The sequence below is a fragment of the Takifugu flavidus genome, chromosome 17, assembly GCF_003711565.1.
Source record: "Takifugu flavidus isolate HTHZ2018 chromosome 17, ASM371156v2, whole genome shotgun sequence".
NCBI classification, from domain to species: domain Eukaryota; kingdom Metazoa; phylum Chordata; class Actinopteri; order Tetraodontiformes; family Tetraodontidae; genus Takifugu; species Takifugu flavidus.
Genome location: NC_079536.1, coordinates 7123563 through 7139117, shown reverse-complemented (window position 1 = coordinate 7139117; position 15555 = coordinate 7123563). Strand labels below are relative to the sequence as shown.

General features: G+C 42.1%; 2 protein-coding genes across 6 annotated transcripts; one reads left to right on the top strand and one right to left on the bottom strand.

Moving 5' to 3' along the window:
• Window positions 1–41: 41 nt before the first annotated feature.
• Window positions 42–1602, bottom strand: tmem14ca (transmembrane protein 14Ca). 2 transcript variants are annotated; one of them, XM_057012855.1, is made up of 5 exons: window positions 1473–1602; window positions 1028–1112; window positions 541–642; window positions 378–465; window positions 42–209 (listed from the first exon to the last, which is right to left on the bottom strand). In XM_057012855.1, the coding sequence occupies exons 2-5, from the start codon at window positions 1101–1103 to the stop codon at window positions 152–154; spliced, it is 324 nt and encodes a 107-aa protein (XP_056868835.1). In that variant the 5' UTR covers window positions 1104–1112; window positions 1473–1602; the 3' UTR covers window positions 42–151. The 2 variants fall into 2 exon arrangements, with proteins under 2 accessions (XP_056868835.1, XP_056868834.1); XM_057012854.1 differs by lacking the exon at window positions 1473–1602 and adding an exon at window positions 1315–1457.
• A 1936-nt stretch (window positions 1603–3538) lies between these two features.
• On the top strand, window positions 3539–15467 carry tfap2a (transcription factor AP-2 alpha). Of its 4 annotated transcripts, none has more exons than XM_057012852.1 (7): window positions 3539–3716; window positions 7632–8051; window positions 9060–9111; window positions 10211–10436; window positions 11124–11242; window positions 12722–12863; window positions 13862–15467. In XM_057012852.1, the coding sequence occupies exons 1-7, from the start codon at window positions 3684–3686 to the stop codon at window positions 14145–14147; spliced, it is 1278 nt and encodes a 425-aa protein (XP_056868832.1). In that variant the 5' UTR covers window positions 3539–3683; the 3' UTR covers window positions 14148–15467. The 4 variants fall into 4 exon arrangements, with proteins under 4 accessions (XP_056868832.1, XP_056868831.1, XP_056868829.1 ...); XM_057012851.1 differs by lacking the exon at window positions 3539–3716 and adding an exon at window positions 5060–5260; XM_057012849.1 differs by lacking the exon at window positions 3539–3716 and adding an exon at window positions 5796–6336.
• Window positions 15468–15555: the final 88 nt, after the last annotated feature.

The following is a 15555-nucleotide window of genomic DNA, read 5'->3' as shown; positions in this document are numbered from 1 at the left end:
TCAGACACAGAAATATGGAAACTCTCTCCAAAAGAACCACATTTTTAAATATAAACAGGATAGATTTATTTCACATTTTACAATAAACAACAAAATTTCAAGTGTGCTGCTGAAACTGCTAATGAAGTGCACGTCAGAAATCGCCCCTCCATTAAGATGGCTGAGGTTTCTGGAGCAGCGCCAGGCTAAGTTTTCCCACCATCAAAAGACTGGAAGGAGACAAGAAATCATTAGATGTCGTGTCAACACAAGTGGAGAGGAGACAAGTTTTACTTTAGATTGTGACCTATGATCAGCATCTATTAAATATAGTACTGATTGATACACACAGTTGCGCCAATAGATGCAAACGCAACATGCAACGATGTGTTTAGTACCTTGCTCCTGCTATCAATCCAGCAGGCATTAACTTCCTTGATCCATAGAAGCGCTTTCCCATGATTCCAGTCAGAGTTCCCGACGTCGCTGTACAACACAACGCAGAGGCAACAGGTCAGTCACAACATCTTGCAAACCAAAAATGCAAAGTCATCTACCCACCCAGAGACACCCAAACGTTATCAGGGTCCTTGGAGATCTGGTAGGCGCCAAAGCCCGCGAGTCCCCCGAAAAGAAGGCCTGCAGCGAGGGAGGGGATGCTACCTGAAACAAACAACACACAGCGGCTCAACACCCGGGTCAAAACTGAGGATCAGCTGTAGACAAAGGCAAAGACTGGTATCATTCTGACATCTCAAAGTTCAACAATGTTGCTTCTGTCACACCAAAGTAGTACAAAATAAATGAAACTGAAAAGATAATCACATCACTGTGATGTCTGAAGCAGTTTATATCCCAACCATCCTAAGCAAATAACAAACAAACCCTAGATTTACCACATATTTAACTTAAAGGGATAACAAATGCAGCTTGATATTTTTATGAAACAGAAAAAGACAAGGCATATGGATTTCATCACAACCACAACACATCGTGATTGGATAATTTTGTGAGGTATCAATTTTTAAGTTGACCGTAAAACACTTACGTGCTTTCACATAACCAACCAGTCCCCCTGATGCGATCACAGCCGCGTAGCCATATCCGATCCAATCCACAGACATGTTCGATTCCTGTCAAAGTCACAGTCGATCCATTGTTAGTATTTGCGTAGAAAATCAACATTAATACCTCCCGATGCAAACGACTAGAGTAATTGTCTGAATGCTGTGGCTATTAAAGAAGATTATCGGAAGCTCCAACATTGAAGCTCGATATAAGGTTGGTTTCGGCTCCTTTGCTTTGGTGCGTATGTTGTGAAAGTCTTCTACACACCATGAGGCCAACTGCAGCCTGGACAGCCTACACGGTCATATTACGCGCGGAGGGTTGACGTGAAATTCACGTTAAACATTTGATGTTCAAATTCGAAATAGCTCTTTTAAAGTCCTGCGTCATAAAAGGGGGAAAAGCAAAAACAAAAAAGAGCAAACCTTCTTTTCCCAGTTTGTCCTGTGTCACAGTCAAGGGTGTTTGTTCTCCGCCGACACCAAATTATCAGCGTACGCAGCGCCGTCGAGTGGCTTCTGGGAAATGTAGTCTTTGACGCTTTGGGAAGACACACTCTGTTCCTAAGTTAGGAATTTATCATTAAAGATTTTAGAAGAATGCAAATTTTGTCCAATTTTCCACTAGGAACATGACTATAATGATTTCACTGTTTTAAAAAAAACAACTACTAATACTTTTTACGCATAAATTGAAGGTATGGAAATAAGTGATAATGGTAAATAATAATAAAGCGCGTCACAAACAAATAAACAAAAATAAATATATAGAGTTTATATAGAGTTTACTTTAACTCTCAAGAGTTAAAGTAGTTTCTTATCTTCTATCTATTATCGGCAACCACAAGATGGCGATATAGGATTGTTGTGTTGTCTGAACGCTCGGCCAAAGCGTGTCTTAGTTATTTGCAAAATCCATAAGATTCAAAATATGTTTTGTCTTATACTAAATATATCAGGCTCACATAACAAAAGCATGGTGACTCTTTTCCTCGACATGAGTTTACTGGAGTCATTTGCTGAAGTGCTCCATGCGTGCGCACGCGTTTTTTAAAATTCATTTTTTTTGTTTCAGCCACAAGGTGGAGCTAAGACATAGCCTGTCTGGAGGACAGCGCTTAAATAGGAGCTGAATCCTTTTTTATTCAACGGATACCGGGGACATGAATGTTACTCAATAAAAGTCTGCAGAAACGTATTTCGACCCGATGGAGCATCTTTATCTGATACCTATCTGACACCTGACACCAGCAGCAGCAGCAGCAGCAGCAGCAGTAGTAGTAGTAGTAATAACAATAGTAATAATAATCGTAATAACATACTGTCCAGCGGCCTTGCTGATTTCCAGTGAACACAGTTGTCTGTATCGGGGGGCTGAACGTTGCAAAGGGCCGGCTGCTGTGGTGGAACCGGGCCCCAGACAAATATTCCGCATAGTCAGAGGGACCCCGGTGTTGTCCGGGAGTAACCCGCTCTCAGACCCCAAACAACATTTCGGGTCCCCACAATACCCCCACCCCCCACCTTTTTTTCTCTTTTAAAACCGTGCAGGTTGTGTGTCTGTGTTTGCGTGTCTCTGTGTGTGTGTGTCTAAGTGTATCTGTGTGCGCTCGCCTCTGCGTTTAAAGCATGAAGACTTGTTTTTAAATGTTAACAATAGACAAAAAAAAATCAATAGATTTTATGTGGTGATGTTTAAGAGACCCCAGACTGATACAAGAACTATGAATGCATTCTTCATCTCTGGACACTACAAACGTACATGTTGCTTTACTCTCTCTCTCTCTTTCTCTCTCTCACTGTGTGTGTGTGTGTGTGTGTGTGTGTGTGTGTGTGTGTGTGTGACAGGCGCGGGAGGCTGATTCGCTTTTTACCGGAGGGGTCCACATAAGAGTGTATTAAAAATAAACGGGATAAATAAATAATGAGCATCACAATAGCTAAGTAGCTTTGTGTGTGACAGTAATGATATTGGCAGTTAACCTTTAAGATTTCTTTATTTTTTTCATTATCAAAAAATTGAAGAAGCATAGAAGGTAAATTTTATTATTCATGTCAGATAAGGGCTTATTATGAATTGTGTTACTCTTGCTATTAGGTTAGTGTAGTTTTGTTTTGTCGGGTCTATTATTTATACGAGTGTGCATTAATTATGTGGCTTTAAAGAAGGTATTCACGACTTTGTGGGTTGACACTTTAATATTTGATTCACCATATATATTATTATGAACAAATGAGCACCAAAATTGATTTTCTACTTCCTCAGTCACGTTTAAATATAAGTAGGCTATTTTGTGACTCGCTTGAATCGGCGTGTTGTGTTGCGTTGTTATAGATTACAGTGTCGTTTTTCCTGTCTTTATGTTTGATTTAAATAAGTATTTTATTAGCCATTCAATTTAAATGACTTTAAAGCTGCAGTTATAACTTATCCTGCTTATCCCGCACCGTGTTTCCCTTCTGGTCCACACCCGTCCTAACGCGCATGCGTCAGCGGGTTGCCCCGCAGCGTTTTTATGGCCAGGTGAGGCGATCCAGTCCAGGTAAGTTTTACTTCGGGACCGAGGGATTGATGAGATACATGCATCAAAGTACCTAGTGACCAGAACTCCCACAGAAGGCAGCAGAAGACAAAGAATGTCAATGATGGGCAAAATGGAGGAATGGCAGGTATGTGGTGTTTGCTTGAAAACAAAGACGCAGCTTTAGAAAAGCGAGGAAAAAAAACTTGAAAACTGTCAAAATGTCGACTCGTTGTATCAGGTGAGCGACCACACGTACACAAAACCATTAAAAAGCATCAGAATACGTCTTTAAAGCCTTCAGAATATTTTGCGCGGTAGGAGCTTACACATAATAGTTGAAGTTAATAAGACCTTTTATTTTGAAATATAGCTTTGTGGTGAAATTGTTGTGCACCTTATTACACTGACATAAAAACACGAAGAATTGCGTGCATGTTAGACTGCAGTTGTACACACTTATGTGTCATTTTTGTGGATTAATAAAATGGTGTGCTGTTAACTCTCAACGCATCCTACTAGAAACTTGTCCTTGCGTCTTCCCGCATATTTTCTCTTTTTGAGCGGAATTGTGACCCTTGATTGAATATACAAACTCTAGTTTCAGTTACAGAGACAACCAGAGCAGGTCACCACAGACAAACTCGCACGCAAAAGCTGTCATTGTCAGCCAGTTTCGTCTCTTCCATTCTCATTAATAACAGCTGTCTGTGAAAAGGTGCCCCACCAAAAATGGTAATCCCGTTTTTTTCTTTTTTTCAATAATAAAAAAAACCTGAGAGGGGCCAACGCCTTTCCAGGGGCAACCGACGCGTCTGCTGACCCACGACGCGCTGAGGTGAGCGATCGGCCGGCGACAGGGGCAGAGGCGCAATCATGCCGCTCATTCAAATGACAGAGAGACACGTTGTTGTGTTAATCGACACCCACCGACCCCTCACCCCTTCCCAAAGCACTTCACATGCAGGTAGCCAGTTCTTAGAAAGGCGAATCTTTAACATAACATTAAAAGAAACACCGCCTCTTAAAATATGCGTTGTCAATGGGATTAAAATAACAGTTGGAGAGTTTAAAAACACTGGGGGCCGCAGAGCGCGTGACAGTGACGCGTCTTAAACAGGAGTAAAGTCCAAGAAAACGTGTCAGCCACAGCCAAGAAAGTTTTCTTTGCCAAATCCTATCAATGAAAGACCTTAATTATTCTATTCTATCGTGCACTTCTGTGTCATCTGAAGGGCTAAGAACGTCCCAAGCACGCATGTAGGTTCCTATACATGACAATACACTGCAGCCGCCAGACATAAAGACCCCCTGACGAACCCCTCACTGCACAGCAGAAATAAAATGAGGAGTTCTTTACCTTTTTTTTCCCCACACCTGAATGATATCCATTGGTGTTGTGTTTGAGCAGATTGGGGGACTCAAACGGCTGTTGATATGCTAATGAGGCCCTGTGCCAGAGTTATTACAGAGCTGCTCCAGCCCTCTCACTTCTACCATTAGAGGGAGACCTCAGAGCGCAAGACAGACAGCAGCCCCACAGCTTGAATAAAAGTAGTTTTTTGTGAGCGAGGAGCACAATTCACTGAGTGAAAACAAGACTAAGGCGATAGCTTTACTCAAAATCCACTTCAGCAACCTATGAAAATGCTTTGGAAATTAACTGATAACATAAAATATGAAGATTGCGAGGTAAGAGATTTATCTCTTCTTTGCTTCGTTTTTTCCCAATTATTTTGGAGATATGAGCCTCTGTGTGATTTATGTCACTTTTTGACAGCTGTTAATCTTTTAATTGAGCAGCGGGATGGAAACACTGGTGGGGTTTTTGTTACTTATTTCTAAAATGTTTAAAACAATAGTGGTATTTTTTTTTCTCTTAAAGTTCGTATTCGTATTGACTATGTTCTTTTTCCTGTGTGCCACTATGGGAGCTATGCAGAAATATATTTATGTTATGCAGAAGAAAAATATATTTCGACGTTTAATTGCGTTTTAAAATAAAAACTAGGTTAAAAATAATGGTTTTATTTTTTTAGATCAGAAAAGGTTTTTTAAATTACCAACACATCCTGCTAAAATATATTTAAATATATTATATTCTCCATTTTAAACAGAATCAAATACATGAGCGATTTCAGCTGTATGATTACGTGTGGAAATGTACATGCGTGGGCTGAATAAACTTCCTTTTGATATGTGCTTAGACAAAGTTTGTCCGCAATAATTGGGAGCTTTAAGGGAGTGGAGAAGCCAGTCAGACGTGTTTTCAGTAGCGCTCTGTGAGGACAGAGACGACCGAGAACAGGGAAACAGACGCCGCGCACCTGCATGATCGTCTTGTGATCCTTTTTTATCAAAATGTCAAGCTTCATATCTTACTAGACAAGGAAACAAATACTAAATATGCCGTCGCAATGCTAGACTTGTAAAATATTTAGTAATGAAAATGTTTAAGTGTGAGCAGGAAGAGGAGCGAGGATCTTTCGACCGCGCGTAAAAGTTGTTCAGAGCGCCAGATCCGAGCGGCTCCAGGAAGCCTTGGCGCGTTCATCTTTTTCTAACTCGTTTATTGCGTGTTAAAGTTCGTTGGGACTCTCAGTTTGGGGGGATTGAAGAGAAAACGCCGGATTAACGCGGCAGGCAGAAGCATGGAGGACATTTCGCTGTCGGAGTCTGAGGTGGAAAACAAAAGGACAAGTGGTAGAAATTGGACGGTCCGAATGCCCAGAGCGTCGTCTGTTGCCGGAGTTTCGCCCAAATCGGAGGTGCACATTGTTTTCCTTCCATGGTTACTTCTTCCACTTGTCCACTTCTATTCTTGTGTCTTTCTTTCACTTTTGCGCTCTGGGCCTGGCACCCTTTTAAACGCCCCCCTCCTTCTCTCTCTCTGATTCGCCAGACAAGAGAGAATGTCCCTCTTTTTGTCTCTCTTTCTCCACTCCCCTCACAGCCTCTCACTCCCTCTTTCTCTCTCCCTCCGTCTCTCTCTCCCCTACTCTGATTAGATATACTGATTCCTCCTTTCAATGGACGTCATTTAAGCGGAGACTCCTGCCCTGAGTTGCGTCCTCCAGTTCACACCCGATTTTCGGCCATTCTTTCCTTATTATTAAGTATTTCTGTAATATTAATAGTCATGAATGCGTTCTACTAGGAGTCCAGGAGGGAGACGAAGAAGCGCCTCTTTTGCTAATATGAGCTCAACCGAGGGGACGGTATAGCACTGTGATAGCTCGAAGATCAGGGAGGAAAGAGGGTTTAACAAGAGAACTTTTCCGACCCAAATCCACCAGCACAACCGAATATCTGCATTTTTAGTCCCAAATGAGTTGCAGCGGGGATTTAACCTTTTATTTCTGATGGATTATCGTCCTGCCGCTGGGGCACATATCTGATCGCCGGGGCCATCGTGATCTTGCAGGAGAGAAGAGTGTTTTTATTTATTTATTTTTCTGGTTTTCTGTGGGCACCGATTTTCCCCCTTGTTGGTTTGTGTTTTTTGTTGGTCAAATCTCATTTGCTCGCCTGTGAAGCGCTTCAAGTCTTTTTGAACTGAACATTCTTCTTGAATCGCACCAAAAATCGTTTAGATGTTAGTGCACAGTTTTTCCGCGATGGTAAGTTGAAGCATCACCGTGTCACATATTTATATTTGTTTGCATGGGCTGTAATCTCCTTATTCTCCACTTCGTTTAACCACTTGTTTGGGAAAAAGCAACCTAAAAAATATTGTGGCACTGTGAGAAAAATGTTCAAAAATTGTCGAACTGCTAACTGTTCAATGTCATTTATTTATGTAGAAAAGTCTTTGTAAGATTTTAAAATTAATTTACATTTTTGTCCAATTTGAGATATATTAGTTGTTTAATTTTAAAGTAAATCGTAAAAATAAACGGAAATCCATTTTTGTCTTTCACCTGGGCCATATTTTCCAGTAAGATGGGAAACAGTTTTCTTCTTTCCTGTGTGCGTGCTCTTTTATTATTATTATTATTATTATTATTATTATTATTATTATTATTTAAATAGTTAAAATAAAACACTGTCGTTTCTCTGACAGGACCGTCACGACGGCACCAGCAACGGGACAGCCAGGCTACCTCAACTGGGCGGCGTGGGCCAGAGTCCCTACACAAGCGCCCCACCGCTCTCACACACACCGAACTCGGACTTCCAGCCCCCGTACTTCCCCCCACCCTACCAGCCTATCTATCCGCAGTCTCAGGACCCTTATTCGCACGTCAATGACCCGTACTCCCTGAATTCCCTTCACGCCCAGCCGCAGCCGCAGCACCCCGGCTGGTCGGGCCAGAGACAGGCACAAGAGAGCGGCCTGCTGCACCAGCACCGCAGCCTGCCCCACCAGCTGTGCCGGGATTACCGCAGGGAAGTGCTCCTACCGTCCGGCCACGGTCTCGACTCGGGACTGTCGGACTCTATCCCTATCCATGGAATACCTCACTCTTTAGAAGACGTTCAGGTGAGAAAGCTTTTACCTGGATTACCGCGGTTACCGTACCCCCTGATCATCACACATTGCTTATATATATATATAGAGAGAGAGAGAGAGTGTGAGAGAGAGACTAATATAGAGAACCAGTCTGCAATAGTATTATTCGTTTCTATACTAGCGTAAGTATTTTATTAATAGGAATTGTCTAAATAATACCCGGATGAGGCGCGTTAAACCTTAATGCATAAATGATAACAAAAAACTAAAATAATGAAAAATGAAACAAAAAGTGTCAAAATTACTTAAACAACGTCAAACATTTTTTTTAAATGATAATATATACGACTTTGATATTTGACAGTAAAATTTAAGATTGTCACATGTAATTGAATTTATTCCAGTGCCCTGTGTTTAGTAACAGCATGGATTTGATATTTACCGTAAAGCTTTCTCTCGTTGCGTTTCATCCTTTTTGAGTTATTTTGTAATGAATAAATACATCCTGTATCCACCAAAAACACAAGCGTGTTCTGGATTGTGTACAGATTAGAGCTACGATTATCACGCAAAGTTGCGTGATAAATGAGAGGCCAATTTGTCAATAACCCATCGTTCTTATACGGATTATTCCCCCCAGTTTAAAATCAGAAACAAACACCAATAATCCTCTAATTAGTTCATGGGCCTTTAATAGGCAGCCCTGCCGTAATTACATCTAATCTAGATTGGAAGTTTCCTTGTGAGTAGAGCCAGTCTGAAAGCGAAATGAGGTCAGGATTATGGGGCGACGCAGCTTCGTTAGTTAAGTCTGAGTTTTAGTGCGATGCGTCCGTCAGCGCGACTTTCTAAAAACACTCGGGGACAATAATAACAGGTATGGGCCTCCAGAGCCTCCATGTTGGGTGATTGTGGCTAATTGTGTCAGGCTTTTGTTCCTGCACAGCTCCTATAATTGCAGAAAAACAGCACCGAGGCGGATTTTTCTGCTCCTTTTTGTTAAATCTGTCCACGTTTTTTTTGTATTTTGTGTCACAGCCTGTTGAGGACCAAGGAGTTCACATTCCCGACCAGACTGTAATTAAAAAAGGTAAGCAATGTTCTCCGGGATATCATGCATGTTTCTGCTTGCCCCCCCCACCCACCCCCCCACGCCCGCGCACGCACACGCGCGCAAGCCATTCTGCTTGAGAGAACACGATGCAATGCGGTAATGCCTGACTGATCCTAATACGCAGTAGCCTATTTTTCATTACATGGTTTCCAAGTGCATCAAAACTGGCTGCACCTTTTTTTTCCCCTCGCTGATGGAATTTACTGTCAGCGTTTCGGGGCAGCAGCGAGAGATGAGCGGAGGAGGTTGGTGGGGGGCTTCTGCGTTGGAGGGTTTTAATGGTCAAAGGAACATGCCTATATATGTCTGCACGGTCATTAAAAAATGAAAGGATGGAGCGCGCAAAGGCCTGGTATGGAGGAAGATGCCGAGCCATTTCGCGGATAAAGAAATCTAATAAAAATACCCGGCCGTAATGCAGGTCTAATAATGTTTAATCACTTACTTATTTGCTGTGGGGAAAAACATGTTCAGATTTTCGGGGTTTCTGAGGGGAAGGTTTTCGAAGAGATTTGTCCGGTCGAATCAAAGCGCACTCGATCAAACTTGGAACGATTTCCTCTTTCTCTCCCTCTCTTTCCTTTCCCATTTCTTATTTTTCAAAAATCTTTCTATCTGCATATCAACATGATAATTGCCTTCTTATATTAGCAATCTCAAGAGTTCGTTTAGCCCCTATTGTCTCTATTAGGCTCTCCTGAGCCATTAATGTCACAAGTGATCTATCCAAAGGCGCGCAGTCCCCCTTTGTCTCCTGCACACCAGAACGGTGGAAAGCCTCGCTGTGCTGATCACCACTCGGTTTGAAATCACACACGGGCGACGGCGTTTTGTCACAATAGGTAGTCTTTACCAGATATTCAGTATTTTGGGTGGTGCAATAACGATAGGAGCTCGGTGCGTTATAATAATAATAATAATTATTATTATTATTATTGTTATTATTACTACTATAATTATTATAAATAGTAGTATTAGTATTCGTATTCTTATTATTATTCGCGTGCATTTTCTTTATGAATGAAATGGGTTTCACAACGCTCCCTCTGTCTCGTCCCTCATCTTTCTCCTATAGGTCCAGTTTCTTTATCGAAAAACAACAATATCTCCGCCATCCCCATAAACAAGGACGGGCTTTTTGGAGGGGTGACAAACCCCAACGAGGTGTTCTGTTCGGTTCCGGGTCGCCTGTCTCTCCTGAGCTCCACATCAAAGTACAAGGTCACGGTAGCGGAGGTGCAGAGACGCCTCTCGCCGCCCGAGTGCCTCAACGCCTCCTTGCTCGGCGGGGTTCTGAGGAGGTGAGTTGCTGCTCAGTCTGTACCTGTGTGTGTGTGTGTGTGTGCGTGTGTGTGTGTGTGTGTGTGTGTGTGTGTGTGTGAGAGAGAGAGAGAGCGCTCTGTGTGATGCTCTCTCTCTCCATCTCTCTCTCTCTCTACCAGGAATAATTAAAATCGACCAACCATGACACCTAACGCCTGCATTTAGAGCAGGAGGGGTCTTTAAAATTTCATATTAACTCCCTCTCTCTCTCTCTCTCTCTCCCTCTGCTCCTTTCTCTCAAATTAATGCAGGCCTAGTCTTTTTCAAGCCCAACTCTATAGGCCCACTGAAGGCATTACACATGAAAACATTGGTCTCCAGTGAACTGTCGACTGAAGTGCTGTACACACGCAGCCAGTAATAGTCCTGTGATAAGACCTTTATTTATTCATTTTCTACAGTATTTGTCTGCTGGGGAGAAAAGGGCTTATTAGTATTATCTATAGCTTGTCTTGACGACACGAAAAGGGGTGAGGAAGGAAAATGCAAGCATTTGATCCTTTAATTAGGCAGAAAGAAACACATTTGACCCATGCTTGACGCGTTTACACGTCACGGTAAATATCTCTTGGCTCCCAAATAAATCCGAAATGACTCAATACATTTATTGAAACTTACTTGTCCGTTTTATATATTCAAATTTGTGTTTTGTTTTGGTGCCACAGGGCCAAGTCTAAAAACGGAGGAAGATCCTTGAGGGAGAAGCTGGATAAAATCGGCTTGAATCTACCTGCGGGAAGACGCAAAGCAGCCAACGTCACCTTGCTGACGTCACTAGTGGAAGGTGAGCCTGGCGCTGTAAATCACGTTCTCACTCTTGCAGCTGCCGCGATATTAGCTCCGGACCGGGATCTGGCCCTCCCTCCCTCCCTCCCTCCCTCCCTCGCTCTTTCCCCCGTTTCTTCCCCTGTGTTGGAAATCAGCATATGCGCTCATCCGTGTAATGTGGAGCGACTTTGCCGCGCAAGTAATAAAGCATGAAGGATGTGTGTGTGCGTGCGTGTGTCTGTCTATGAGGGAGAGTGAGGGAGAGCGAGAGAGAGAGAATGGTGCTGGTAATTCTCCTGGCTTTGCAGCGTTGGCCCTCGCTTTTGCACACTTGGTCCACGGCTGGCCTAGTTTATCCATGAATTTGTGCTGAGGTCCAGTTAATTATTGAGTAGTCTACTGCCTGTTTATTGGGCACCACGGAGCTTTGTATCCCCCGTGGATGAGGAGTTGATTAATCCCGCATTGTTTCAAGCATTAATACAGCCCTGAATATTTTGGTTCATTTTTAACGGAGTTTTTTTTTTTTTTTGATTGTTTTACATCAAACCCTCAATATATGTCGTTATATCTACGCAAACATCTCATCCACACCGACTTGCGGAGGACTGTCCGTTTTAGCCTCATTATGGTATAGACCAGTCACACATAGTGAACCAAAATATGAAATCTATTTTCTGCGCGGAGTTGGGTGCAGTGGTATTTGGTGTGCAGCGGTTTTCCAAAGGTGAAAGCTTGTGACGGTTCATTGGTTCCTGTTAATCATTATTACGGAAGAGTCGAGTGCAACGATCGTGCTCCTGAGAAATTTAGAGCTGTATTGTAATGACTCCGGAGAAGTGTAGGATTCTGGGTCATAAGGCCTGGTGGCGCGCGTGTTTGTGTTTGCGTGCGTTAATGTGTGCGTCTGATTGAGGCCGGTTGTTTAGTGAATGAGCGACGCGTTTGTTTAAGTGCTGTTATTGCTTATGATGTGCTCCATTAAATGAAGACGAGTATACTGGATTTTGCTAACCGCATATATTGTTAAAAAACACACAAAAAGAACCCAAAACAACAACAACAACAACAACAACAACAACGAAACCCCAAACCGAACGAGTCTTGTAGGAGAAAGAAGATAAACTCAGGGAATCAACCTTAAACTACGCTGGATTTTCTCTCATTTCAAGTCAATGACTTGGTATTTAACAGGATGCCCGGATATATAGTTAATATCTTCATGCGTTCTCTTCATTTACGGTGTGAATAAAGCCTGACGCGTATTGACTGCTAGCAGGCCCCTTCGCTCCCATCATCATCACCATCATGATCTCCATCTTCATCAGGGAAGACACAGGTGCTCTAAACCGGCTGTCTGAGCGCATAAACGGGGCCCGTGCTCCAGAGCTAATCACGTGTTAATTCGAGCAGGAAGTGTCTGAATTTGTTGTAACCACATTTAACACACATTCAATCTTTTTATCCCTCTCTTGCACCTTTTTTTTTCTCCCAGGCGAGGCGGTACATCTTGCCAGAGATTTTGGTTATGTATGCGAAACCGAGTTTCCAGCCAAGGCGGTAGCTGAATATGTAAACCGTCAACACACCGACCCAAACGAACAAGTCCAAAGAAAAAACATGCTGCTGGCCACGAAGTAAGTGCTATTATCACATTTCTGCGAGTGCACGTATGGCGCGCACGCGCGTTGTCATCAGTGCTTCTTGTCAAGCTCAAAATGATGCGATTTGCAGATTTAATTTAATACTATTTTATACAATTTTATATCGAATACCCCACCGAGCACCCATGCTTGCATGATGTGGATTTAATCATTTTTTTATACACGTAATTCTAAACATATAGTGGAATTTGATGTACAAGAAGCCTACAATAAAAATGTCTGGGCCATTTTCTTCAGAGGACGTTAGTGCGCTTTGACACTGACTTATTTCTGGTTCTCATCTGCGTTCCCACTGCGCTTTTCTCCGTTTTTTAAATTGCGCTTTATCAGAAACACCGGTGTGGTGTCTTTACACAGAGGCCTACATTTAATCTCAATGACAGACTGCTGCTTTAATTAACCAACTGGCTAATGCGACACACTCATCTGGAGACTGACGCGCTGTTTTAAAAAAAGGCATCGCAATTTTTTTTTAACACATTTGAAAATACACAACGTGAATCCGTGTACTGTGTTAGATGCACCAAGATTAAGGTGACTCCATTAAAACGCGTCCGGATAATTTAGCCCGTTTTCTTGGGTGTTTGCCTGTTTAATTCCCAGATAACACCCCCCACCCCCACTCCCTTAAATAACTTTCAAATATGCTGCCAGTTAGCTCAGAGGTTAATTTCCACCTGTTTGTAGCTGCGGGACATTTTCTCATTTTCTTTTGCCAAGTGTTAATTTTTCGAAAACAAAACAGTGACGCATTTTTAGTCACATGGAAATGAAAAAGTCAATAGATGGCTGGAGATTTTAGTCTCTTGCCACTTTTTTAAACGACTTAGGCTACAAGTTGAACAGTTTAAATATTTGTTTATTTTTTTTACATTGTCTGGGATGTCTTTTTTAATCAGGTCATTAAGCCCCCCCCCCCCTCGCGCAGGGAAACGGCGCAGACATTAAATCGCCCTTCTCTCTGTTTTTAGGCAAGTCTGCAAAGAGTTCACAGACCTGCTGTCCCAGGATCGCTCGCCTTTGGGGAACTCACGGCCGCAGCCTATTCTTGAACCGGGAATCCAGAGCTGTTTGACCCATTTCAGTCTCATCTCCCACGGTTTCGGGGCCCCTGCATTATGCGCGGCCGTCACAGCCTTTCAGAACTATCTGACCGAGGCTATCAAAGCCATGGACAAAATGTACCTCAACAACAACCCCAACGGTCACTCAGATAACGGCACTAAAGGAGACAAAGACGAGAAGCACAGAAAGTGATGTTTCCACCACACCATCATCGAGGACCGGCCCCCGGGGCCCTTCTTCCACAGCGACCCACAAATCTCCGTCTCGCCCCGCCCTCCCCCATCCAATATAAATATTATAAATACCTTATAAATACGTTGATAAATTTAAACGTGCCACTTCCTGATCTTGCGCGGATTCACTTTTTTTTCTTTTTTGGATTCAAGAGGAAACGATGCAAGAATCTCCTTCCAACATCTGAACCATGCGTAAAGTTATTTTTAAAACAGACGAGAAGAGGAAAAAAATAGCTGTAGAGCAACAGCTCATCGGCGAGGAAAAAAGGTGTAGTGCCTCTGCCAGAGGACTTTTTATGTACTACCCTTATTTTTATGAGCTGCAGCGAATGGACTGAAACCCAGCTACCCCTCCCCAGTGCTCAATTTTACGATTGTGACGAAAAAATAAGAAGTTAAAAGAGGATGAATTCTTATCAGTATTGTGAATAATAAACTTGAAAAACACAGCGAAATCCCGCAGAGCTTCATGTCATGACTTCAGTTGTAGACTCTCACTCTATCCAAGCGACCAACTTGAACTTTTTGAATTTCAACACGATTCGCGGTTATATAAGGGAATCAGTGTTCATGTATGTATATATTTATTTATGTGTAATTTAATGGGAATTGTAAATATGGTGCGTCTGTTGAAACTTCTTTCTTTTTTATTTATCTGGTGCCTCCTGTTTTAGTGGGTTTGAATATTCAGTTAGTTCTTCATGTGATTTTATGGTTCTTAGAAAAGAGAAGTTTTTTGGGGTACTTTTTATTTCTCTGGGATATTTCAATTCAGCCCTCTTGTAGCATGTTGAGGCGATATTGAAGCAAGTGAACAAATTTAATAGAAATAAACTTCCATTTCTCTCTATATGTCATCCTTACTCAGTTTTTATTTTAATTTGACACGATGTACGTGAGAAGAGGAGAACACTTTTTCTTTCGTGTGTTACTATTTTCGTTTTTATACTAAGCTTTTATGTGTTGTGCCAATCAGAATACGTTTCACCTCTTGTTCTCACCTTGAAGCACCATAAAAGCAATAAATGGAAATTGTCCCTTTTACATGTCGGAAGACATTCAAAAAAACAAACAAAAAAACAACAAAAAACAAAACAACAAAAAAAACCAACACATTTTTTGGGACCACCTGATATCTTGTTATGTCCGATAGTGTCCAAAATTGGAGGCGGTTTTAGCTGTATTGTATAGATATGTGCTGGCAATAGTTCCCATGCCTGTCAATGTATTATAGTCCTTTGTTGCCCAGAAAAAAATAAATATTTGATACGCTTCATGTCGAATTTTTATTCATTTTTTTAGTCACTGCGGGTGTTTTTTTTCTGTTCTTTTTCCGCTCTTGTGTTTTTCCCCATTCTGAACGG

Bases quoted from the DNA above. Each gene is read 5' to 3' on its own strand.
- tmem14ca (XM_057012854.1), bottom strand. The intron at 643-1,027 runs GTAAGTGTTTTA...TGTTTGTTTCAG, and splicing joins GGTTGGTTATGTGAAAGCAC to GTAGCATCCCCTCCCTCGCT. The intron at 466-540 runs GTGGGTAGATGA...TGTGTTGTACAG, and splicing joins TAACGTTTGGGTGTCTCTGG to CGACGTCGGGAACTCTGACT.
- tfap2a (XM_057012849.1), top strand. From the start codon at position 6,220: ATGGAGGACATTTCGCTGTCGGAGTCTGAGGTGGAAAACAAAAGGACA. The intron at 8,052-9,059 runs GTGAGAAAGCTT...TTTGTGTCACAG, and splicing joins ACTCTTTAGAAGACGTTCAG to CCTGTTGAGGACCAAGGAGT. The intron at 9,112-10,210 runs GTAAGCAATGTT...TTTCTCCTATAG, and splicing joins CCAGACTGTAATTAAAAAAG to GTCCAGTTTCTTTATCGAAA.